Raw genomic sequence first — 27,645 nt, 5'->3', positions numbered from 1 at the left:
AGTTACAAAGTACTTGTATCAGTGGAAAGAAAGATGAACTCATTTTCCTGAAGTATTCTTTAAGTTTTGATAATTCAAGTTTTAAAAAAAATAATCTTTCTACTGTTACTTCATTTATTAGCTCACTGACTTGCACCTTGTGAAGTGTTGGGAAATCTCAAGCAATTGTTTTGCCATTACTTGTAGTGTTATATCCTTTTGACTTTCTCCAGCTGTGAAGAGAGAAGATTCAAATCCTAGTCTTTAGCTAAGGGATTCCCAAACCAGAGGCAGTAAGTACTTAATAACCATTGATGGACTCTTCCATTAACTTCTTTGATTTCTCCTTGATTCTATGAAAACTTTAGCATTCACAACACTGAGGCAATCAAACATCCACTTCCACTCGTTTGAACCTCCTACCTGCTAGTGTTATTCAAATCCCTACTCAAGGGCAGGTATTTAGCATATATTTGTTCCTGAAATAAGCAAAAACATTTCCTGGATGGACTAAATAAGCTGTTCAGAACTAAACTATGTTCACACTTTGGGTTATAAAATTAATGGCTAAAACTCAAAGGTTTGTATTTCAAGTATTATTTTACCCTAGAATTCTTGTAGGATAATAGAACAGAAGACAAATACTAAAAGCAAGCATTCAGAAACAGATATCTAGCAATGGCATGTATCCTTTCTCAAATGCCATAATGGCTGCAAGTTACTCCTGTGCTGTTTATCCCATTAGTGTGAAAATAACACATTTTCATTATGTTCTTAAAGAAAAATGTTGAATTAAAAATTAATTCCTGGTAACACTCATTTTTCTTTCTTGCTTACCTGCCAACATCTGGCATCAACTCTTTTAAGTCATCCAGGGATGGTTTCTTATTCAATAACTTTTTGTACAAAGCCAAAGGGAAATGAAGGTCTACAATAGTAAAATTATATATTGCTAGCCCACAGACAACACCAATCAAATGAAACAAGTCACTGTCTTCAAAGGTCTAAGAACAGAAAACAGACAAGATGGTTTAAAATAAAGAAGTTATTTTAATCTTGCAGAGTCCAGAAAAAAGTGTACAGTGCAGTATAATCTGAGTTACATTTATATTTTCTTTAAATATGTATGTATCCGTAAGTACTGAGGAAAACAGGATAACGTTTTAAACAGCTGAGAGAGACTGAAATCCAAGGAAACAGAACTCTTTCTACATAACAAAAAGAAAGCTGAGATATAACATATTTTGTGTTACAAGTGATGCATACTGCTGAAGTACTGCATTAAGATTCTGGTTTTGTCAGTGACTTACTATTGCACTATTCAGTGCTTAAATACGTCAATTTTTAAAAAAATATTTTTGGGAGAAGGAGGAGGGAGGAGGTCACTATTGACTCCCTTGGAGCTAATAGCCAAGGCTTAAAACACAAGTGTGAAAACGTTAACATTCAGGTACTTGTGATATAGCCACCCTAGTCAGTGTTTTTCTCTGAAGGAGGACTAAAAAGTCAATAGACAAAACTTTGGAGAAAGTATGAGTAGATGACTACCGATGAAACGGACCCATAAATGTGACTGAACACAGAAAGACCTGTTCAACATGCCACTTCAAGAATTTTTCTCTGTCACCTTGATTTACTGATTCTGCTCTTGGAATCAGTTTACTCTGGCTGGCACGTTCTCCTCTTAAACTTCTCTGGGTTGGGGACAACTGGTAAGGAGTAAGTGAGGAATGGGGAAAACAGAAGGGAAAAGTTTTGATCTAACAATGACAAAAATAAACATTTTTTGAGAATAATACTTCAGCTTCTCGTCTTGAAATAAAATCACCACAAACTACTATGTTCATACATTATTGTATCAATATTTTAAGTTAAATTAATGACTATAGATCGCACCCTACCTTATCAGAGAACCAGATCAGCCTGGACTCTTCATAATACCTGAACATTCCATATTTGGGATCTAGCAACTCCCTCATGATGAGCAAAAAAAATTCTTTGCGAACACCTCCAGCATCAACAGCTTCTTCCCCTACAAAAATAACCTGAAACACACAATTCAGTTAGCACTGAATTAAAAACAGATTATGAAACAAGATTTGTCCAAAAACATTCTCAATTAATTGCGTGTCATTGAAGACGCTTTGAGCAACATGTACTGATAATACCTTGAGTGGCTTCTTGTAGTCTACATTCTTGGTTTTCCTTAGAACTTCCACAGCATCTCCTACAATATTGTCTCTCCGTACCATTAATATCAGGCATGGGTTGACAGATTCAAATACTGGCAGAAAGAGAGAAGACAAATTCTGCCTGTGAGCCTGATCAACAGCCATCTGGAAGAAAAAAGTGAAAGTGTCAGTAGGTAACATAAGATTCCTGTCAACATTAAATTTCCATCAGTCTTATCTTAAAAAGTGCCGAAGACATGAATGGGAATAGCTATTGCCAGAGCTACTGAATTTGCCCCCAAATTCTTCATATTCCTTTCATCTCAGGAAATATTTAATCTCAAGAAATACTTTTCCTTTACCCATTAGACTAATCAATGCTAATGTTCAGGGACGTCTTAGAATACAGTTTTTGACATTCCAGTCAAAATACTTTGGATAACAAAAGGAAGCAAAAAAATACTGCACTTCATCTAATGAGAAGTGAGTTATTTTAATACAAATTGGGCATCAAAGCATCCATTAAAAACTAATTCACAGAATGAAAAGCAATTTGTTAATCTATTTCATTTGTATTATAATTTTTGTATTACAATTGTTAAAAACAAAATACTGTTGCTAATGTTCTGAATATGACATAGATCTCTTGAAAGTTTAAGACTCTAATATTGTTAACAGAAATATTCAGTGTGAACACTTCCCCGAATTTGTCAAATGTTCATATTGACCGTGTATATACATTTTTAAAGGCATAAGAAACTATGTTTATTACGCACTACAAAAGCAAGCTAGTGTTTTTCTACACGAACCCATTACTTGAGCATGACATCTCTTCCATTTAATTTCAGACTCACAACAGTAACTTTTATGTTAAAAATTATAAACAAGGCGCAGCAGGGGGCGGGGCTCCTACTGCTGTTAACTTTTGCAGTAGCCTCCCTTCATTCTTTCTTTCCTTTTTTAAGAATATGATTTATTATACCCTTACAGCAACAGAACAGGTATGGAATATATGTATAAAAAAAATGCCAAATGTTGAACAAAAGTATAGCTCATCACATCACACTGGTTTCAGTTCTACCTAGACAATCATGGAAACACAAAATCCTCTCAGTTACTTCAGGGTTGTCTAGTGTATCTATCTCTAGACAAGAGATATGGGTCAAGATACAGAATTGTTTGTATCAAGTACCTAATTTCTAGGAAAGTCTCTAGTTAAAACAGAAGTGAACAAACTAGGAGTAACACATAATTGTATTTAACAGCAAGAGAGCCAAAAACTACTGCAAACTGCAAGATCAGGAAACCTACTCCTACTATCCCAAGTAGATGCTAGATTTTCAAGATAAGCTGCTTTTCTACTGCCCTCCAGACACTGATCAGACTTCAGAGTTTCACAGCATTTTGAAGGTGGTATGACAGATGAAATGGGAAATGAGGTGTGCACTAGATATTCACGTGGTGCCAACATGTTGCCTCTCTGAAACTACCAATCTTAACAACAGCAGTAGCTCCTAAGTTCCATCAAGGTAAAAAATTAAAAGTAACTGTAGCTGGCCGCTGCCTCAAACAAGACAGACTGACTTCCAGCTCTGGGCTCTACACAAGTATCATTTAAAGTCTGCTCATATAGGAGGTGGAGTTGGTTTTTGGTTGGGGCTGGTGGTTGGGATTTTTTGTTTTGTTGGGGTTTTTCCTGTATACCTGTACTATGGGTTGTGAACACCTCAAAAAAGCCATCTCACTAATGGAAAGAAGTTCCTTAGAAATTTATGCAATTATTAAACAATCTAATTTCAATGAGATCCCAAACCCACAAACCACCAGCTTCTATCATGTACATACCCTGAGATTAAAACTAGATCCCTCATTCTTATGGATAAGAGATTACACCGTTTTAACAAAAAACCAAACAAAAACAGAACCAAAAAAACCCACAAAACAGCAGCAACCCCCCCAATTAACTAGCTAAATAGACTTCATAACATTTAAAACTGAGACTCTTACCTGCATCTGTATGACTGCATCTGTTTGTAGGAGAGTTGTCTTTGCCTGGGCATCAAATACAAATGGATATGTGCAAATTGTAACAGGAATATCTGTTAACTAGAATTAAAAGAACAATGTCATATCTCTGCTTATTTAAAAACCACAATCGTGGTTAAAGAAGCCACTGCAATAGTATTCATTTAATAAGTCTATTTTACTGGAAAGAGAAAAGAATCTTTATTCATCGTCAATGCAGGACCAAAGCATCTTACGAAAATTAAGTGGATTTTCAATTGTTTAGTACTTCAACAAAAAAACCCAAACCAAACCAAAAAGCCAAACCAAACTAAAAATAAACAAACCACACACAAACAACACTCTCACTTAGCACATTTTGATTTCAGAATTTGTTACAGCTAGTGGATATCAAAGTAGCCCTTGTTTTCAAATGCCGCTCTGAATTTGGAATACAAAGAATTACATGTATTTGCCCCACAAAAACCTTTTCAGATTACAGCCATGCTAATTTAAAGCTTTACTCCCAATAGAACACATCAGACAACCCTTGACATTCATATTTCTGATTTCCTTACATTCTGCAAAAGAAATCAGATTGCAACCAATCTTACCTCAGATAATCCATGGTTGACATCCTATGACAGCATTTGCACAAAGGTAGCAATAATTAAGATGAAAAAGCAGCATTAGTGTCTGCATTAATTATTCACCTCTGACGTAGAATTAAAAATATTTATTTACAGCTTACCCCCCAAAAGAATTCTTATTAATCTACCAAATACAACCATGCCTTTCAACACCCTATATATGTCTTTAAAAAAAGGACCATTAGAGTAACCCATTTTCTTCAATGTAAAAAAATTAAACATTTTAAATATTTACTTCCATACACTAATAAATGACATTTCCTTTTACCTATGCATTTTCATTCTTAAATGACTGTAGCATGTCAAATTAAATGAAAAACATTTTGAATGAGTAAAAATTTAAAAATACAAAAGAACCTCATCACTTTAGCATAAAGTCTCAATAATCACTTGGGTCTATGATAAGATATGATAGGAGAAAAAAAAATTTGATCCCTAAAATTTGAGACAGACCAATACATATGGCCAGGACTGTGGGGAGAGTTTCACAACAAGCTAGATCAACTTTGCTAAGAAACTAAGTTATCCATCTGGTGCTATGTTACCCTCCTTACCCTTTGCTGAAAGCTAAGTTTATTTCCACCTAGCCAGCAGAAAACAGAAAAAGAATAAAAAGTAAAACTAATAGATTTTAAATTTGACACTCTCTCTCTATATATATATATATATATATGAGACTCAGAAGTCACATATGTAGACATCCATGGCTCACAGAAAGTGACAGCCAGAATACTGTGCTCTCTATCTGTATCCCTATTTCCTACAGGAAACATCAGATTTAAGTATCACATTCATCACAGACTTATGCAATTTTGTACTCCTACTGTATCTACCGTTATTTATTCCTAATTCAAATGGGTTTTCTCAACTCCTTTATGCCTTATCTCAAGAACACCTCTTCAAATCTATCACTCATGAGTGGGGAAAAACTGAAGGTACTAAATAATCTTTCTATTGTTGAAAGAATAAGAGCTTTTTCTTCCAAGTTTCTCTCTGAGAATACTCTGAATACTTCCGAGATTCTCTTTTCTTCTACATTTTTCCCCTCCGTATTTTAATTAAGGAACTGAGCAAACAGTTTTACCTCAAGTTAAGACAATAAAAACTGCACTAGCAAAAACAATTTTGATTCATTATTACTGATTCAATAGGCAAGTAGGGTTTCTTATCATTTTAAAAGCAAGAACACAGGAAACTAGTGGATATGAAGGCAGGAAAAGGCCATTAAAACCATTTATGAAGGAGATCTGACTAAGGCCACAGAATTTCTCTCAGTCCTACAATAAATCAAAATAACTTTTTCTCTGAACTTGAAACTGCACAAATGCATGACCGAATAATGACGATTAAAGGGAAATTCAGTAGCTAATATTTTCTCAGTAACATCAAGCTACTGCTCAATCTTCCAATTTATTTAACAAACAGAGTTTAAGACCTGCATTACAAAACAATTTTTCAGCTGTCGTTTTCACATGTTCAGTATTTTCTTCTCTGATTATGACATACGCAATTTGGGTATGTTTACATCCATTTAAAGCATAGTTGCAAAGGTCATCATCTTTTAAATTCCACCACTTTTGCACCCTTCACTGGCATTAGCCTTCTCTGCTCCAAATATACGACCTGTCTCTAATCCCAAGGCTTGGCAATGCTTATCCCTAGCTTCTACATTTCATTTAGTATACCACCCCTCTTAGCTACCAACACCAGCTGACATCACACACCAGTTATTTTTTCAGACAAGCTTGGCTGAAACAAATGTCTGTCGTGACTGCCAATACTGACTCATTATTTCTTTACACTCCCCAATCTCCCTGCTGTTGTTATTCTACATTGCAATTTTAATTCTTTGGTAAACAGCATCACTTGCTTTGTATTCATAAAATACAGCAAAAGTAGGTCTCCCATGTTCAGGACCCTCCAGGTACTACTGCAAAAAAATTAAATTTAGGTGGCTAGAGAAAGCATATTAACTTACTCAATATTCTTTCAAAGCATAAGTCAAAGAACTGTGCAGCAAAATCCTATTCAACTCACTAATTCTCTGCAGAGTCATTACTTTACTCCCACTTACCCCTCTTCTGTTTACAGATGCAGGAATTCATTATCTCAGTTCTTGCTGAGAACTGACTATTCAAAGTAGTTATGTTAGTTATTATGTCAATTTTAGTTATCTGTCCCCTGTAACTGCCTATTATGCTTCTAGACTTAGTTTTCCAAGACAATTTCAGCCTTCTCATTAACTGAACCTATCTTGTATAGCAATTCAGGTTATTCTGGATGTTTTCCTAGCATGAATTACCACTTCCTAACGTTTTTGACAAGGCAACTCTCAAGTGACAGCATTCTAAGTCACTTTTTAATTGATGGATTAAAAATGCTGAACAGTGTCAATCCTAAGAATGATACCCTACAAGGAGCACACCTATTTAACAATTCTTCCTTAGCTAGTACCTAACATGAGTGTTCAGCATCAGTGATGTGTTAAGACAGTTTTATGAAAAGAAAGTGCCCATATTTAGAGAATCTACAGGCTTCTCTAAAGGGACAAAACCAAAACAAAACATGGGGGGAAAAAACTCACAAAAAAACCCAAATAAAAACCAGCACAACTTACCATTCCAAATACTTGCTGTTGGACCCAGTTGACATAGTCATTTCTGATATCTATCAAATCTTGTATCTCATGAATGTAAAATCTGTCATACTGTATAACTTGTCCTCTTTCATTTACCTAAGGAAGTACAATTTACTTTTTATTAGCACTTTGTATAACAGTTTTCAAACGGCCATTTTCCATGTTTTTCAAGCACTCAGTACATCAGTCACAGATACCCATCTACTAAAAAAAATTCTAGAAAAACAACAGTGCCTACAAGAATGCAAAAAACAGTGTTAAAGGCATGGATTTCAGAATCCCAAAGGTGCAAAGAAAAATAAGATTAAGTGAGCATACAGCATTGCACAATACAGTGCTACCACTCTGAAACATCATACAATCTCAAAGGAACACTGATGAATATACATATTCATGTATACAATTGAACAAATACTTGTTCCTGTATTTGCACAAGTTTAAGAACCGACTCCAGAATTCTACTTTTAATTACAATATGAATACTACCTCTATTACCTGTGACCAGAGGAACAGTTTCTATTTTAAAACATTAAGCTTAGAAAAAAGAGAGATGTGGAAAAATAACCTTATATAAAGGCTTGTCTTCTACAGTATAGTTTTAATCTAGAAGCATCCACACTTTCGTAACACATACTTCTTTTCTCAAGGACTGTTAAGCACCTTTAACTGCCAAAACAGCAAGATCCCCAATTCTGTCTTTATAACCAGATAATCTAAGCTTACTTTTCTCAAATATCTTCCCCACCATCCCCGTAACTCCAAACCACCAGATACTAAATCTATGAAATACCCCAGATATGTCGCCCCATTTTTTCCTCTTACTTTAATCCACACCGACTAATTATTAAGATTGTACCAATATAAATAGTTGGACAGCAAGGTAGGTCTAAATTTAACTATTTCTACAATGTAGCTACATATTAGTCAAAGCTGGGTTTCAAAAAAAAAAAGCAAAACCAGAACTTAGGAGAGCCACATTACAATTCTACAATTACCCATGAGGCTTTAAGATTTTAAGACCAACTTCAGCTATTAAGATTTACAGCCACTGCAAGCCTGAGCAGTGACAGAAATTCTAAAGGCAGCAAAATAATAATTTATATATACCAACAGCTTTCCATATGGGAATCCGTAATGGACATCTTGGACTTCTAATACAAGAAACTTACTAAACAGTTGTACTCTCAGCTTAATTTGATCATCTCCATAAAGAATAACAGCTGAGCAAACCACTGCATACAAACTCCAACTTCCAAAGCAGAAATCTGTTCCATTCCTTCTGACAGCTTTGGGAGGAGGACTGTCACATACAGCACACAAAGGTTCAATTTAGACACCTGTGCCCATTTTGCTAGACTGTACAAATACAGTACTTGACCAGCACCTTAAGGAATGCCTAAAATACTCTTTTAGCATATAAACACAAAATGCCATAGGACTAGAATAAACTAGCGAGGGAAAAAATTAGGGGGTGGGAGGGGAAACCTCAGCAGCAATTAGATAATGTACTCTGATGTGTACAGTTTGGTTACTCCAAATGGTTTGGGCTATTTTTGTTCAAAGTTCATAAATTTATTAGTTTTAATGAATTTACAACACTAACAAATGGAATAAACAAATCATGAAATAAGTGTTTGGTAAAACTATGCAGATCTTTCCTGTTCAAAATACAGCTTGCTCTTATCTTCCATTTGTGATCTTATTTGCTATCATTTCAAGCTTAGGAGGCAATTCTTTCCAACATACCCTCACAGATGCAATTGACTGGGTCAGTCTGTGTTCCCAAGAAAACAGGTAATTCCATCACCATGTCAGATTGGAATCCAGAATTCCAATGGTTCATAGGTCAGATGGAACAACTACAGATATCTCTGTAGATGCAAGTCTAAGTATTTAAAACTTTTTAGTAACTTAACTTCTTCTAACAACTACACAGCACACAGATGCTGACAAACGATAAGTAATTGGTTAAAATTGATGTAAACATACTCTATGCAGTATTTCCAGAACTCTGAAAGCTGTGTGTAGAAAATTGGTAAGTATTCTTCTTTCAGAAGCTGGAATGCCAATCTTGCACAACTTCAAAAGGTGGACTACAACATCCTTGTAGAGTTCCACTATCTTGAGGAATAACGGAGGTTCAAGTACTGACCACCAGTTTTCTGTCAAAAAATGTAAACACATAAACTTAGTACTTGCCACTATAACATTACGTTATGCTATCATTTTAACAAAAAAAACATGTTTTGCTAGAAAGCATACTGGTCAGTTACCAAAGACAGTCAAAAAAAAAAAAGTTTAATACAGCACGAGTGGTGCAGACTTAAACAGCAAACTCCTCTTTGTATAAATAACGAAACTTCTCTTCAAATGCTCTATTGTTACACACCAACTCTTTAAATTAAGTCTGTTCATCCAGAGTACATGACAGTATCACGAAGTAATATTTGACATAAAACCAGAAAGCTCAAACCCTGAAACCTTGACTTTAAGCAAACAATCCTGAGAGCAATGGAAAGTGATGGAAAGGACCTACAGTTCAATGAAATTCTCATTTTGCTTTTCTTTACTCTCACCAAAAACTACCAAAAAACACAAGAGGTGGGTTACAAGGCAAAAAATTGAGTACCCTCTCAAAAAGATACCAATTATAAAGGAAATATTCTGGAATCTCAATTCCTTAAGCTGAATTTCAGGTGACAAGAGTCACAATAAGAATGTGTAAGGAAGTAGAGTTAAAGAAAATAGAGCTATTCTCAGCTACGTATTTGAAGACCACATCTTAGGATCAGTGAGAAAACATGAACTGCTCAGAAGCAACAGAACAGGTGCTGTATTCAAAACAAAGACAATTTAACATCTGCTCTGCAACACTTCTGTAAATTGCTTAGAGCTTGTTAGCTGCCTGACCACGTAATTTTCACTTTAAAGTGTGCAGACACGTATCAAATATGCTGAAGTAAACAGTTTAATTCCTCCCAAATGGAATCAGTCCAAAAATTACAATACCAGATGAATTCACAGGGATGGCCAGTTAACTCACCCAGAAGCAAGAGAATAGGTGTTTTCTTACACATCAAGCAATGTTAACCCTTAACTTTCTCATTGAGGAATTCTATCAAACTGTAAATACACAGCAGGTGTTGCTGAGCCCATGTCTTCACTAATGGAATTTCTATACATTTTCATCTGGAGATCCTTAGTTTTAACAGTAAAGAATTCAGTTTCTTACCAAGAACTTTCAGAGGAGCTTTTTCTAGGTTCAGAATAGCTGTTCCAAAAGGAATAGCTAATGTTGTGAAATTGTTTGCATCACTCATCAGTGGGCATTCTGGTAGAGTGAGATACAGCCTCAAAGCTTCAACGTCTGGTAAGGAGCTGGTCAATTTGGGAATAAGGTTCTTTTCCAAACTAGCTGCCACCTACAGCACATCATAAAATTCCATTTATTTTAATGCAACTGTGAATTTAAACAAATGCCCACCTAGATAAAAAATAATCTAGAAAACAATCATCAGGAGTTTAGACTATTATGTATTTAGAAAAAAACCCAGTATATTACATATTAAAATACAATATGCTGATATGTTACGTAATTGTCACAATACAATACAGTTTTACGTATTTGCAGTTGATATATTACTGAGTAAAAAAAGTTATTAAAAGGGTCAGAGCAAGCATAACAAGAGCATTTCTGGATAGGTGCAATGCAGAAAGATAATCCCAAACATAAGGAAAATATGCAGCACAAACCTGTTGTGATATATGAGTGTGGTCAGGTTGTATAAGCTTGTGAAATAGTAGTCTAGCAGCATTCATATCAACCCCTGAGAATCTAGTGCTAGTTTTGTAATGATCATCATTGCTGCAGAAAGAAGAAACACATAGAGAAAAAGACTGAATGCTGTATTCTCAGCAACTCAAGAATTTTTTCCACCTTGAGTTTCTAGCCCTACTAAGGAATTAAAATATGAGAGATTGCAGTATCAGACTTCCATTTCCCATATGACCTTTGAAGCAACTGAAAAAAAAAAAAATCTCCTCTAACTGCAAGACAATCACATAAAAACACTAGGATCTAAATCAGCCTGTGCAATATATCCCCCCCTTGAGTTACATACAACCTGTGGCTGAGAAATAATGAGTTTTGCTGGCTTACACAGTAGCAGCCAGGCAGCACACACTTCCAAAGACCGGCAGGAGACATGCTGCATTCGGGCCAGCTGACAAACCATATGGCAGCAAAGGAGCTAGAAGTTTAAACTGAGGGTATCAGAGTAACAGTAAGATAAGGAAATACTGGGAAAGTCTTACAGCTGAAACAAGAGACACTAGGAAGGTAGCCACCGTTAACTCTGTTCACAGGAATACTTGTTGGTAAGACTGACCACTCACCTCAAAGCCAAAAAGCTCCCATTCAGGCACCCAGCTGAAGAGAATGTTCCATCAATTTCACTGAAATTGTTCATATGAAATAAGTTACATTTATTTCGTTTTCTTTTTGCAGCATTTGCAATTTAAAAAAAGTATTTAATCCCTAACAAATTCCATTGTACAAAGGATAGAACTGACTTTAGTATGACTGAACAACATAGATAAAACCTCCATTCAAGACTCAGTGCTTAAGACAGCAAGTCTTGCAATCTATTCTTAATTTATTTGCATCCTCCTTTATTAAAGTAGAAGCAATAATCTGAGTTGTTCTCATATTCCTTTACATGTACTGTTATTTTTCAGTGTGCAACTAGATGCTTAATTTAATCTTGTATAGTCATCTAAAATGTGACAGATGACAGACCAAAGGATCTAAACTACTTGACAAACATGACAATGAAAGCACAGCAAAAACTCTGCACATAATAAAACCAGTAATTAAAAATAACCTTGCTATGTATATACAAAACCCCATTAATGCCCAATTCATAAGTAAAATTTTGAAAGACAGCTTCTTTCCTCAACATCACTCACTTAGCTATCTCTACAGGAAGTCTTCCAGATGGGAAAGTCAGCAATCTTTGAATAAATGTTTCATTCACAGTCCAGATCTGCTTCAAAAAGTCAGGATACCTAAAATCATCTGGTGGCACCATGTTCTAAATTTTAAAGAAAGCGTAAAGAATCAGGCACACAAAATTGCTTTCCAGAAAAATCAATTCTGTGGTTGAGCTCTTCATCTTTTCATTGACTGACAATTTGCCTACTCTGACTATTACTGTGAAATAAATCCAAAGATAAATTTACTGTATTCTAGCAGTTCTACATTCACTATGAAAGCAGAGCATACACTAAAAACACCTAGATGAGTCTGTTAATTCACCCCACAGCTTACTTAATGGTAAACTCCGTAAACACACAGTACTTTTCTATATGATGAGCACTAAACAAGCTTTAGACAAGAGTAGCAAGCATCTCTTCTCCCTAGTCACTATGAGCCGTTTAGCTCACTGCCAAGCTGTGAGCGTACAGAAAAGGAGCCATTCAATTTTTTGGACAGCTGCTCTCCCACACCACTTCCATCAGACTCCTCTGAGAATGAATCATGTTTCTCTGAATGTTTACTGCATCATCAGATGAGCTGCATTTTGATGTGCTGCTCATACCAAATGAATTCCAGCAAGATTTCCAATAGTAAAGAGGAGCAGAATCAAGATCATCCTTTTGAGTAGGAGCACTGGTTCAAAAAGACTTGGCAAATTGCACCAAAAATAAGGTTAAAGTAGTAAAAGGAAACATATTTCTCCCAAGGGTGCAGTCTGACAGCATAGCTGACTCAGTATAATGATGACCAGCTGTTGTCAAACATCAGTACTTCGGATCCCATCCTACAGGATCAGGATGAGAAACACTCTTGCCGTTTCTCTTGTGTCCAACTGAAGTGTCATTTAAACCCACAGTGAAACAACTCAGGGAACTGAGTTGTCCAAAAACAAACTTGAGAAAACAGATTTTGGCTTGAGACCCCTTAACTGGCAAGGACACACAAATCCCAAGAGTACAGTACTCATGTAACTTTGAAAGAATTCAATACAAATTACCAAACTAAAGAGTACTAAAGGGGATACTCTTGCAGCATCAAAGTTCATCTATTGCTAATACCTTCTGTACAGAACAAGCCACAATAACTGCATTCATTGTCTCCAGTTCACCTCAGTTAAGTCAGCCAGAATCCACTTCAGTAATTATGAAAATTGCACGTGAGAAAGTTTATAAGAAAGGAGTTTTAATAGAGAAGTATTGAGCCTATATTATCAGTAATTTTTCCAGTCTACACCTGCTAAACAAGCTTCTGTCAAATACAGCAATAGCTACAACTCAATCAGAATTCAGAAAAAAACCCAAAACTACAGAAATTGTTGATTCTGTACAACCAGAACTGGCTGTGGGAGCAAAAGGTTGCTGCAAGCCTGACCTGTACTCAGTTTTCCTTGACAACAAACGCACTTCCCAGTAAAATCTCGTTTCCTTCATGTCCAAATTAGTTTTCACCCCACATACTCAACTCTTGATGTTTCATTAATGCCTGTGGTCTAGTATCTGCTGGGCTATATTGGAAACAAGTCCCATATATCTTCATCTTGTTTTTTCCTCCCAACTCATCCTCTAATCGTACTTCCCTTCCACGATACTCCCACATTGCCAGTTTTACTGTAAAGTCCTTCTAGACTTATTTTCCATACTAGAATTTAAACAGATCAATTCTTGTCCTTTTAAAACTTAAGTTTTCAGACTAGCATAAAACTATCACATAACAAACTATGTCACCACCTATAATTTTTAGCAAAAAGCTCCATTTGTTTCCTCATCATTGTGATATGCTGAAATGGCTATAGAGCAGAGGACAGCAAAGCTGCAGTCAGGAGTTACTGAGGAGGACTGGGCAGGGGTGAAGAGCTCAAATATCCAATAACATTTTCCTTAATAAAAGGAAAAGAAGTGCACGCACCCATCAGTTAGGAGAAAAGCTTATGCCAAAAAGCCTCAAGAGCTTACTGACAGCTAACACTCAGTTACTGGATCCAAGTCCTCCAATTGCTAAACTGACTTAGTGTCTTGTGCTTCCATACTGCTCTAATGAACTTTACAAAGTACTCACGAACCTTCAATATGAAAATCTTCTAAAAAGCATCAAAAAAACTAAAATTTATCTTTCACAGGCTTCAGAACCAAAGTATACTTAATTTGTTACCTGTGGATAAAAGTAGTGTGCAAAACTTTGGTCCCCACCAGAGAAAATTCTCTTTACACAATAACACTCCTCACTATCTGCAATAGGAATAAAAAACAGGTAACTGAAAACATGAATTTGAGAAATGATTAAAACACTGCAATCAGAAGAAAAAAAAGGTTCCTTCATTGCATAACCTTGCTGAAGCAGATCTTTGCAATACAATAGTTAAGACTGTCTTTAACAGAGGTAAAGGATAACAGCTCTAAGCTTTAGCTCTAGTACTAACAAAGGACCTAACCCAACAGCACAAACAAGCATGTATTCCCTACAGCAGAAATGGACGTTAAGGAATAGAGCACAGGGAAAACAAACTGTTTGGAAGAAAGTGATTATAGCCCATATTTAGTTTCAATCTCAAGATTTGTAAGACACTATACAGGAACAGGAATCCAAGAAGTAAGTATGCCAGATGTTGCTTACCTGTGGTTATCGGGCATTGAGTACTATAAGGAAGCCAGTTTCCTTTTACTGTGAAGGGACTTTTCCTATTGCTGGTTGTTCCTGTACCTAATTGCCCATTACCTCCAAGTCCAAAAGAATAAATTCTTCCAGATGAAGGGACAAACGCAGTAGTGTGCTGCCTAGGGCAAACGAAATTCAGTAACAAAAACCTAAGCATTATAACATGCTTTGTGCAGGCCAGCCTAAGAATTGTGTTAAACAGTACGTTAAGGTCCTGCAGTATCAAACACTCCACTTCTCTATGAGCAATGCACTGTCACTGACAATACTCCCTTTACACTCCAATAGGCAATATTCCATTTTCATGGAAAAGGTCACGGAATGGAGTTGCCAGGTTCTGCCTTGAACCCCTGCTTAGCCACAGTCCGACCTTCAGAGGATATCTCTACACATTCAGAAATCTGAAGTTTCTACCAGGTCGGCTGCATCTCCTTTCCCCTCCCATCCTTATAACTCTAAACACCCTCTCTCCTATCATGAGCCTGGGAAGAACCAGTATTGAATTTACGTAAACTATTAAAAGGGAATGGGTCCACTCAGTGTCAACCAAACTGCTAGAAAGATAGGTTGAAACTTACATATTCTTTAACCTAAATAACAAAGCATGCCCAACTCTTAAAAAAATTATGTTGCCTCCCTCGTTTTGTCTTCTTAGAATGCAATCCTTTGGACAAGAGCATTTTCAGGTGTGCTGGGAGTTTTTCCAATTTCTTGCATGGTATTATAATGCATACAGTAAAAACCCATTAGGAACTAAAGTGCCATACAGTATTACAGGTATTTCACAACACAAGTTATATTTCCAAATTTTACACTTATCCTCAGTGATGCTCATGTACCTCCCCAAACACACTTGTTCTTTAACAGGAAATGGCAAAGTGACAGCAATAAACAACACCTTCACACCAATTATTTACATTTTCAGTTTAGAAAATCAGAGCCTCTCAAATAGTTTAACTTCCTTTAGTTCTTCTATTGACTGTTTTAAAATCCCTGTAAGGCTTCTAAATATCTTTTATTAGAGATCATCTTGTCTTCCCTAACCACAAGGGCAAGAAAAAAAACACTTCACATTGCAATATATATGAAGTTTTATACAAAACAAGTTATTCATAAGATTCATAGTGCTAACACAGAATAGACCTTACCTGCCACAAGTGATCTGTGTGACAACACTTCCCATAAGTTCAAAAACTTTCCTTGGGTTTATCTCATGGCTGGTGGAGTTATGACCCAACTGACCATAGCCTCCAGCTCCAAATGTAAAAACCCCACCTTCCTAAACAAATAAATTATTTGCATTAAAATGACAGCATATCTCAGAAGAAGAAACTTAACAGAAATAGGGGTTTAATACATCTCCTTGTCTGATGATTTTGGAACTGTGGGGAAGAGAGAGAAAATACACATGCACAAGAGGGCCCTGAGACACAGAAGGGTCACAAGTTAATTGCAGTTATAAGAATGTGGCACAGCTATCAAGTATTACCTTGTTTCTGTTAAATCGCGTTCTTGTAATTTCCATATTATTATACAATAGTCCTGCCATTAACTTGTGTCATTAATAGATTCTAATCCTTGTTTTTCCTCTTTTCCAGTTTTCTTGATGAACTACAATAGTATATAAACTCACACTATTAAAAAAAGTATACCTTAGCTTTCAAATTCTGAACAGAAATTTTAAAGCAATCACCAAATACGAAGCTGCCCTCCTCAGGCAGATGATGCAGAGTATGACTGAAATAGCCAGCTTCATTATTTGAAAGCATAAGAATGAAAAAATTTCAACATTGTTGTAAGGCAAGTAATTTTTAGAAGTGTTTTTGATTAATTTAATCACGAAATTAACCAAAAACTTTAATGAAAGAATGTTAAATCAGAAACATTTTCAGAAGTTATATAACTTACCTTACAACAACTTTGAAACTTTCCATTTTCAAATGCTTTGAAATTGTAAAGCTGTTTCTTTCAATTCTACTCTGCATCAGACTGGACCTCTGCTGGAAATCATCACTAAAATGGCAGCGTCCGCTGAGAAAAACCAACAGCCTCATTCACTGAATCAGGATAACAAACAGTGACAGGTTTTTCTGAATTTCAGAAGGACTTGGAGAATGCTTGCACATATATACAGTACTGTCTACAAAAGATATAAATCAAGAGCCCTCGTTCTGCAAGGCCTATCGAGCAAGAGAAATGGAGCTATACAAATGGGAGACATAAATAATTTGTAGAAACATTTACAGTAAAGTCCATCAGTTTTTAAGCAAGTCCGAAGTTAACTTCTGTACATTAGAAAGGGAAAAACATTCAGAAGGCAAGTCCATCAATTTCAGGATTACAAAGTTGCCACATCTTTTGCAAAGTGAGAGAATATTTTAGAACAAAAAGCAATTGTTTGTGAACAGTCTTTTCCTTTCACTGTAGAAAATTAAGCATGTATAAAAAATGAAAGTAGGACCACATTTAGGCAGATCATATTCTTCAAAACAACTTTTAACTTAGTGCAGTGTAAAAATTCAAACACGTTAACAATTTTCCGAAATTAAAGTTTTTTCTTCAGAAATAAAACATTAAAAATAGTTACTTTCAAAATTCTAATGCCTTCTACAACAATATTCTGAATTCAACAGATTCAGACATGAAATGGGTATTTAGTCACTTGCCCAAATCTTGATCAGCCAGAATTGTTTTCTACTGCTATCAGTAGTAAGCTCAAAATATTCTGTTTGTAAATTGACACATCTTCTTGAGAGTGATGAACAACAGGAAACATCAAAATGTTAATACATGCTGATTTATACCTAAATGTTGAAGTCTAATCCAACCATCAAAACACAGAAAGAAAAAGTACAGGAGTCAATCATTTAAAGAAAGACACGTATATATTGTTTTACCCATCACAAAATCAAGGTACTTATTACTTGATGCTTGAAGTACACTATTCATCACTAAAATGAGTGTAAGAAAGAGCACTAGCATTATACATTCTATGCTGCTCCTGAAAGCTTCCAAATAAATTTAAAAGTTTAAAAATAAGACTCCAAACAATGCATTTAGCCAACAGTTGGCAATCTGACACATTTCAGCTCTCTATTTTAATCAGTTCCTACATCTCTGCATGAACGTGCCGCACTGACACAGAATATGTGCTTTTTTTCCAAATCGGCCTTGAAATAAATGACCAACTTTTCATAGAACCTCACACTATAATACTTAATAGTGGATTATGTAAATCTTCAATTTCTTCTATTTGTTTGCCAATAGTATGTAAACAGCTGCTGCACAACAGCAGCCAGAGAAAGGAGTGAGAATATGTGAGAAACACAACTCTGCAGACACCAAGGGCAGTGAAGGAAGGGCAGGAGGTGCTCCAGGCGCTGGAGCAGATTCCCCTGCAGCCTGTGGTGCAGCCCATGGTGAGGCAGCTGTGCACTGCAGCCCATGGAGGTCCACGGTGGAGCAGATCTCCACCTGCAGCCCGTGGAGGACGCCACGCCGGAGCAGGGGGATGCCCGAAGGAGGCTGTGACCCCATGGGAAGCCCACGCTGGAGCAGGCTCCTGGCAGGACCTGTGGCCCCTTGGAGAGAGGAGCCCACGCTGGAGCAGGTTTGCTGGCAGGACTTGTGACCCCGTGGGGGACCCACGCTGGAGCAGTTCGTGAAGAACTGCAGCCCATGGGAAGGACTCAGGTGGGAGAAGTTTGTGGAGGACTGTCTCCCATGGGAGGGACCCCATGCTGGAGCAAGGGGAAGAGAGCGAGGAGGAAGGAGCAGCAGAGACAATGTGTGATAAACTGACCACAACCCCCATTCCCCATCACCCTGCACCACTTAGGGGAGGACATAGAGAAACCAGGAGTGAAGTTCAACCCAAGAAGGAGGGGTGAGGAGAAGGTGTTTCAATTCCTCATTACCCTACCCTGACTTTTTATTGGCAATAAGTTAAATTAATTTGCCCAAGTTGAGCCTGTTTTGCCTGTGACCATCACTGCTGAGTGATCTCCCTGTCCTGATCTTGACTCACAAGTCTTTTGTCTTATTTTCTCTCTCCTGTTCAGCTGAGGAGGAGAGTGATAGAGCAGCTTAGTGGGCACAGCCAAGGTCAACCCACCACAATAGCAAATAGCAATTCACTAAGAAAACTTTAAACAACCACACACACCAATCCTCCCAGCATTTAATTCAAATTCAAAATCAACTTGTTCCGATCAGTAATAACAGCAATGCTAGAGGTACTACAGTCAGAAAACAGCTAATCTCTTTAGGATACACTAATGTAAATTTCAGTATCTGCATGGTATTAATAATGCAACATGCACTGTCATATCAAAAGTGCTATATTGTGTATGTTCAATTTCACCAAATCTGACAGAAATTTAACACTACTGAAAGTTTTCTTGTATTTGGTGTTTTTTCAAATATTTAACCACTCTTTCAGTGTTTCCTCAACTTCATCCAATAAACTTTAAGAAATTTTATGCAGAATTTTATTTATTATTTCCTATTCAGGTATAACATCTCCTGAAAACATTAAAAGAAAAATCTAAGCATAAACATATCTTTAAACATTGTACCTTTGTAAGGGCAGCAGTATGATCTTCTCCACAACATATATGAACAACCTTCTGAGTTCTCAGTGACTTTAGCAGCGTAGGAACATACCTGTCTGAAAGGTTTAATACAGCAGTAGATGGCTTACTTTGAAAATAAAAATCAGAAAACAAAGTTTTGCTCATTTATTCTAGTTCAGTTCCAGTCAAACAAGCACTTCAAACTTGCTACTGTAATGCAATCATTGTGACTGAGCTTATGTATCTCTGAGATGGAAGTGTTATAACAGAAAGACTGCTATACCGAAATTCTTTGTGGCAAATAGTCTCATTTTCACTAGTATAGGATCATATGTCAGCACATAAACCATGAAATATGGAACAGTACATTAGACCTGCCATTGGCTATGAAAAAAAGAAAACAAATGACAGTTGTTTCGAGTTGTTCATGTGCTTCATGTTTTTAAAGCGCTCCTGTAAATTGATATCAGTTGGTCATAGTTCAGTATTACTAAAGGATTAACAGAATGGAACGCTGAATAATTAGGAAGCACAACTAACTTCCCTCCATCACTAAAACAAATCAACTTTGTCACCCGGTTGCACAAAGGCAATTTTTTTTAAAATGTTAATGCTAATGTCTTAAAATTTGTCAGGTACGTTAAGGTGCCTGGAAGAAGTCCCTTCAAGACATAAAAAAGGGGTTTTACTGAGAAGTGATGATATACAAAAAACTGGGGTGATACATATTCCCAAGAATTTGTAGAAGCAACTGAAGTCTCCCAAGAAAATCTGATTTCTGAAAAGTACATGTAATTTTTTTATTACATAAGTGTGACCAGATTTATAGCGTTAATTCAGGTATGCATTTTAACCACAACACATTTTTCTTATTTTAAATGGTGTTGAGAACAATGAACCAGTGAGAAAATTTGAATTAATGAAGCCAGCTATAGATTATTCTACACTAAACTGTGTATTACAGGAACCTGACAGCATGCACTCCCATCTGGGAGCCAGGCATGCAGATAGTCTGCATGTAACACAATACAATTAACAAAGTATCTGTAGCATAACCACTTGCTTAAATCGTTAATGAGTATCAACACCCTAGTAGAGGAAACTTTGGAAATGGTTCTCTGAAAATTGTAAATTATTATCAGAAGTGGCCTAAGACAGATATCCACATGGCAGTAAAACAATGAAGATGCCTTAAATGTGTCTACTAAGGACAACCAAACAGTTTTGATAGATTATTGGTTTTGTCAAGCAATTTCATCTACTTAAAATTCAGTTCAAACTGTAACTACTGCACAGTATCTTAATCCAATCCCATTCAGAAAGTTTAACTAACAGAAAAATCTAGAACAGGGAAAGAAAACAAGTCATGTAGGCTAGAATTTCAACGTAACACTGTCAAAATTTTCAAAATGTCTTCCTTATGCAATCTCCCATGACATCAGCACTCTCTGACAATATTCAACAAAGGTTTGTTCTGTCTGCTCCTTTTCTAGGAATACTGCTGTCTTTAGATTCACAAACCAAGACCTTCAGCACAAAATTCTCCTGAAGTAATATTTACTTACCATTATCATCATTAAGACCCAGCTGCCCAAATTTGTTGCGTCCCCATCCAAAAATGGCTCCAGAAAGAGTTAGTACAAAACTATGAGCTCCTCCTGCTGCAATCTGTGCAAAAGGGATTCCCAGCAGAGATTTAATCACATGTGGTGAGTTTTGTTTTTTATACTCGTAACCTAAGCCCAGCTGGCCATATTTATTTTGTCCCCAGGAAAACACTTCACTTCCTGTTTAAAGGAAAAAAAAAAAAAAACAACCCAAAAAACCCCCAAGAAATACAATCAATTTAGTTTACTTATATAAAGTTGATTTACTGTAAGAAAAGCTAAAAGTTAAGACAATTACTCTTCAAATATTTTTGAGTTTGAAAATGCATACAAATTACTGACTTCTGAAGCTAAGCATTCTCGTGTAATTTGCAGACATTCAACTCAAACATTTAAACGGACTGACAGTATTTAAATCACGTTCAAAAACCTCAAAACTGCTCTTAACATTCCTGTTTCAACAGTGTTAGCTAAGTTGAGTTTGGTTATTACCAAGCAAGGTGCTGTTCCACTGGGAGTTCCACTACTGCATATGTATTTACACAGAGATCTTGTTGAAAGTGCATACTGGATGTGCAAAAATTTCCAATTTCCAAACACAAGCCTCATTTAAGCTTTTATACAGTAACACTTATTTTTCACATACAATTTAAGTGACGTATTTTAAATTTTAAAATATTGTATTAATGATATGATCGATGAAGCACAAAGTTTATAACGTCATTTGATGCCTTGTGAAGAAAAAAAAACACATTGTGAAGAATCACAAATCGGAGAGCTATTATGTTAAGATTGCCTCCAAAATAAAATGTTCTACTGAACAACCAACATTTTGCCAAGGTATTTACCATCCTAAAGATTAACACCTAATCAAAAAGATATTTGCTTTTGCTGATACAGTATGTTTCAAACATTACTATTACCCTCAAACAGTAACGTTTCCTATGTCTCTCCTACCTCCATCTTTCCAGTAACAGTTTTATCAAGAAAAAAACCAATGAAACCCATTTCCTGGGATACAGGTCTCAGATTTTATTTATCTAAACAGGAATAATCAAAAAAACCAAACCAAAACCAACCAGTCAAAAAAAAAAAACCAAACCCCAAACCACCACTTTTACACAAAACAGTCTTCCTAACATCAAAGAAATCCTATGCAAATCATTTATAATCACATGAACTAATCCATCTGAACAATATCCCACATATAGATCTACAAGTACTACAAAGTCTCCTGTTGAAATGCTTGATTCAAGTAAGTTCATCCTATTTCCCTCCCTGTGTTTAAGGCCATACCCTTGCTACATCGCAAGTATTTCTGCAGCTTCTCTTCTAAGCAGAAAAAAGTAAACAACAAAAAAACCACCCTACAATGCATGTGAAGAACAGAAACATAGAACTGCAAATCCATGAATTGGCAATAGGATAGTGATGCTGTACTTGAAGCTTGTAACTATTTAGAACACTGAGTGAATTTTAAGTCACATACTGCTATTGTATTTTTGCACCTTTGACCGACAGAACGCTTAACAGCACAATCCTGACACTCCCCCCCATTCTACCGCTGATCTTAACCCAGGCAAGGGGTTACCTTTCTCTGTACCTATCTCTGTCTGCCTGTCCTGAAAACAAAGGAATCTCACTAGGTTATAATGATAAAGACACTTGGGAATACATGACAGCACAGAAAACACTCAATATGAGCCCAGGAAAAGTCATGTACAGAATCGAGGCAAACATAATCAGTATAGACTATTATATTTAAAGAAAAAAAAAAAATCATTCAGCATACAAGTAACACCTCCCTCCCCACAGCTTATTTAATTTATATTTTAACCACACCTTGTTAAGAAGCACTGTCAAACTACAACCTTTCTGGAATTGTTGTTTTGAGTTTCTAAGTTTCCATTAACCCTGTCCAGCAACCACTTCTTCCAAATGGAAGTTTTGGCCACAACTCTCCTTTGTCACAGTGAAACAAACAAGCAGCAAATTTAAGTTCATGTTCATTTGTGGAGAGCTATACTAGCCAGACACGCAATACTCTTAAACAAGTGAGGCCAACTAACTATGTTCCCATAGCCCCAGCAAAATTTCAAAGATGGATGTTTAAACCTTTCAAAAGGTGGGTTATAATGTGACATTACATTTTAACTATAGAGGCACCAACAAAACAGAGGATTTGCAATAGAAAAGCAGACAAGGAAGTGGTCATCTGCAAACCTCAGTAACTTGAGGTTACAGCTTAAAATAGACTAGTGATAAAGTGGCACGCTAGCAGGATGAAAAAGAAATGGGACCAAAAAAAAGGAGAGGTACAAAACTTAATTAAAAAGGAAGTTACATGAAAGCAAGTCGACAAAAAGCAAAAAAGCATAAGAAAAAAACAGAACACCCCAACATTTGTTTGTATATTTATTTTTTAAATTCAAGCTTCCATCATTAAATTACACCTCCCCTACCAACTTGTGTTAACTGGTAGCATGACTTAAAAAAACATTTCCTTTTTAAAAAAGACCAAACAAATGTTGAAACTTTTCGAATTACCTGGTAAGAAATTACAGAAAACTTCAGAAGAATTTGGCTTACCTTTTGAGAGTGCTAGTGAGTGATAATAACCACAAGCAACTTGAACAATTTGGATCTCCGACAAGCTTTTAATATTTCTATTGGGGTAAGAAAACAGAGAAAGAATTAAGCTACTAGGTCATGGTATGAAATATAAAGTCACACCAAAGGGCGATACACAAAAAGTGAACACTTTTCACTGAAGTGTGTATGAAACTAATTTAAATATGATTAATTAGAAGCTATTCAGTAAAGTCAAAACTGCTTCTTTTCTAACACTTTCAAGGACAGGTTCTGTCTTATTTTCAAATTAATAAAGTCAGTGAAAGACCATATGAAGAATTGGGGAGGTTCACGTGCTAGAAAGGAGATGTCACACAGCTGAACGGTGGAAATGAATACTGGATGCAAGAAGAAAATGATTCTTACTTTCTAGCTTCCAAAAGAAAAAAGGTTTTATAATCTTCTTCATATCAATATTAAAGACTGAATTACTTTCTGTTACAATTTGAACACTCAATTTTTCATCTCTACCAACATTAACTTCAATCAAAACTTCAGTTACAGAGCTATTAAGTATTGCACAATAGGATAAAGAAGTTGCAAATACATACAAATGTGCATTAAATCCAGTATGCTTTCAACTTTTGAGGAGAAAAACAGGAGTTTCTAAAAGGCCTGTGGGCTTTTAAATTTGATACAGAAATAAAAAACCTTTATATTTGTTATTTATATCTTTCATATTTATACATGTCACAGATAGCCGTGATAAAGTTATAAATTACTAATGTTCCAAGGAACCATTACTTTTGTGTGTCTTTTTCCTATGTAAAAAACAAAATTAAAAAAGAAAACTTCCAGCTTGTAAACATACAAACTTACTGCTACAGACAGTTCCACTGATTTCAGTGAACCTATTCATCCCAGTAAAAATGTGGACTTCAGCTAGCTGGAATGCTTGCAGCATTCTGAAAACAAGCAAGTCAATCTGGCTAGCATTCATTTTTATAACTAGGAGGTGTATTATTTGATCACAGCTAAAAAACTTTGGGGTAAAAACTGAACTACAAAGATTGGATCACAAATGTACCTTCTTCAAATGTACTCCCACAACTGGCTTTGAAAGTTTAATATTTTATTTCTCTTTAACTTCTCTTAAATGACAGTTATCAATCCCCATTTACATTCTTGAAATACCCATCCTACTTTTCTAACATAACTCTCATTCCTAGTAGATGACTATTAAAAGGAAAAAAAACCCAACAAAACCAAAAAACCCCAAACCAAGCAAACCAGTAACACCCTTCTCACATAAGTTGACTTTTTGAGAAAGGAAACTAACTGCAGCATGCAAGTTAAAATACACTCTCTAATGTGTGTTTTTCATTATAACAGCAGAATAGCTTAGCCAATGTGATTTAAGCACATTTTTTTCAGAAAAATAACTTATTATATACTAATTATTTTTAACCTGGGCACTCTGATGCATTCCTCTGTTCCCGGCAAGCCAAGCTGTCCATCAGTAGCCAGACCCCAAGCATATACCTGACCTTTGTCATTTAATGCTAGAGTGTGGGCTTCTCCACATGATACAGCTACAATATTTTGGGCATCCAGTGCACCAACATGCTCTAAAAAAAAAAAAGAAAAAAAACCCCAAACAGTTAGTGGTTTAAAAAAAAAAAGCTACTAACAAGCTAGTGTTGTTCAAGACAGTTAGACTCGGTACTAAGATGTCAATTGAAATGACACAGAACTAAGCCCACAAGTCTGCCAAAGCATCCTTTATTTAAAATAATAAGCATGCTATTCTAGGAGAAGTAAGTTAAATTTGACACCCCAAAGTAACCAAACAACAACTGTATCTGAAGCAATATACAGAAGCGCACAAAACCTGCAGCTTGATCATAATGGTTCCTTCTAATCTTGCCATCTGAAAATGAGTGCAGAAACTCAGTTAACATTAAGGTCAAACAGATTACTGTCAAATGACTACACGTGTAGACATTATGTAAGAGGAAAACATTCCACCACAGCAAATTAAATTCACCTATTCATTATTAACAAAAAAGCCTGCAAAACAAGGGAGGGCAAATTAAAGACTAAAGCTACTGATTTTGCAATGAGCTACACAATGTCCTCTTTATAATGCAAAATACTGTAGAAACAGAGCCTAAAGAGTATTTTTTCTAGATATACAGTGCATGCCTCTGAAAAGCAAACCCCAAAGTTATCTGTGATCTTTTTCCAGTAGCCTGCATCAATACCTTTAAATGCATCTGGAAAAACTCTAAGTTTGTTTTCATGCTTATGATTTGTGATCAGAAGTCTAACATTTCCAACAACAGTAAAGTGAAGAAGTATCATCAGGGCCTGTCATCAAGGCTCAAATTTTCAACAGTCCCCTTAAATAAGAGCCTGCTTGGACATTTTATGCTCAGTTTTCCAACACATAAATTCTCTTCCCGCCTAAGAATGGCACACCACTGAAAAAGCCTGTGTATTATCAATGTAACATGCACTGTAAACACAGCCTAGCAGAGCCTAAACCAATTTGAAAACAGTAGCTAACAGCATCTGCAACATGACAGGCACTCAGTTTCCAAAATAAAGTGACACAGGCAGCAGAAGTAAGTTCATTTCCTTAAACAGGTGGTCTGGTTAAAGAAGTTACCACCCCAGTTCTGTCCATTATGGCCTCCAAGGCTCTGCCAGCAGAAGAGCTCACGTAAACACTCTCCAGTTCAGGCAACACCATACAGATTAGCTCAGACTATCTTCACCAGCTGCTAAACCAGCCAGGTTGACTCTGCCTAATAGGGATTAAGGAACAGTCACACAATCCCTATGGCAAGCAGAGCTCTGTGGGGAGGAAAGAGGAAGGCACAGCTAAACAGTGCCACTGGTGACACAGAGGTGGCAAAGACATGCAGTCAGCGACAAAATTATCTTCAGTTAGCAGAAATACATTCAGAAGAGATCATCCACCCATTTGTACAGATACTGAGCTGCTTTAGACCGCACAGTAAAGTTATCCCAATGCATCTTCACATTACAACATTCAACAGCACTGTCAGTAACCTTTAGATGAAAGAAAAATTAGGGAGGAGGACATCACAATCCTGATAACTGCTGTGTCTGAGCGTGTTAAAAAAAAAAAAAAAAAAAAAAAAAGAGATTTATAGTTGGTGTTTGTCCAGTACATATGAAAACTCATACAAGGCTGTCTTAAAAAAAACCAAAAATTAAAAGTCAGATATTTTTGTTGTGACTTTTAGATTTAAAAGACAATTCAGCATCATCTTCAAAGTGGGTCACAAGTATTCCGAGTAAGTTTGACAAGCTGAGTTTCTATTCATGATCATGAAGCAGATGTTTGCACAGGATTAAAGTTTATCAGTTTTAATATCCATTCACTGTTTCCCAATAGAAGTGCAAATTAGATTTACAAAGTTACATATCAACTACACAAAAAAAAAAACTTTACTTGGCACCAAATCCAAAACTCTGCACAAAGGAGAACTACTAAAACACTGCATAATGCCTTACTTCCACTTGAAATATTTGTATCAATTATTGTGCCAAGTTACTTGTAAAATTGCTGTAACAGTGATCAGAATAAACTCTTACTAAGCCTTTTCAGTTTGCTTACGTTATGCTACAAGTACTGTCAGAAGCACTGTTCCACATCTCTCAGGAGCACGCAGATATGACTCACAGGCACAGCTCTGAAGGGAGCCCATGTGCACACTCCTCTGCAGTCC

General features: G+C 36.2%; 1 protein-coding gene across 4 annotated transcripts in view; it reads right to left on the bottom strand.

The window, feature by feature from the left end:
- HERC4 (HECT and RLD domain containing E3 ubiquitin protein ligase 4) overlaps positions 1-27,645 on the bottom strand; it is a 36,789-nt gene that overhangs the window by 5,762 nt on the left and 3,382 nt on the right. For 3 of the 4 annotated variants that reach the window (XM_074874290.1, XM_074874291.1, XM_074874292.1), the window contains exons 4-21: positions 25,353-25,512; positions 23,903-23,979; positions 21,272-21,493; positions 19,710-19,801; positions 16,281-16,411; positions 15,091-15,251; positions 14,629-14,705; positions 12,411-12,535; positions 11,838-11,897; positions 11,196-11,307; positions 10,675-10,864; positions 9,432-9,604; positions 7,422-7,538; positions 4,769-4,792; positions 4,158-4,256; positions 2,148-2,315; positions 1,881-2,024; positions 817-983 (exon numbers count right to left, since the gene is read on the bottom strand). In XM_074874290.1, coding sequence (XP_074730391.1) covers positions 817-983; positions 1,881-2,024; positions 2,148-2,315; positions 4,158-4,256; positions 4,769-4,792; positions 7,422-7,538; positions 9,432-9,604; positions 10,675-10,864; positions 11,196-11,307; positions 11,838-11,897; positions 12,411-12,535; positions 14,629-14,705; positions 15,091-15,251; positions 16,281-16,411; positions 19,710-19,801; positions 21,272-21,493; positions 23,903-23,979; positions 25,353-25,512 — 2,299 coding nt within the window. The remainder of the gene's footprint in view (positions 1-816; positions 984-1,880; positions 2,025-2,147; positions 2,316-4,157; positions 4,257-4,768; positions 4,793-7,421; positions 7,539-9,431; positions 9,605-10,674; positions 10,865-11,195; positions 11,308-11,837; positions 11,898-12,410; positions 12,536-14,628; positions 14,706-15,090; positions 15,252-16,280; positions 16,412-19,709; positions 19,802-21,271; positions 21,494-23,902; positions 23,980-25,352; positions 25,513-27,645) is intronic. The other variant, XM_074874293.1, reaches the window with a different exon arrangement.

The sequence above is a fragment of the Strix uralensis genome, chromosome 7, assembly GCF_047716275.1.
Source record: "Strix uralensis isolate ZFMK-TIS-50842 chromosome 7, bStrUra1, whole genome shotgun sequence".
In the NCBI taxonomy this organism is placed as follows: domain Eukaryota; kingdom Metazoa; phylum Chordata; class Aves; order Strigiformes; family Strigidae; genus Strix; species Strix uralensis.
This window is presented reverse-complemented; position numbering and strand designations above follow the sequence as displayed.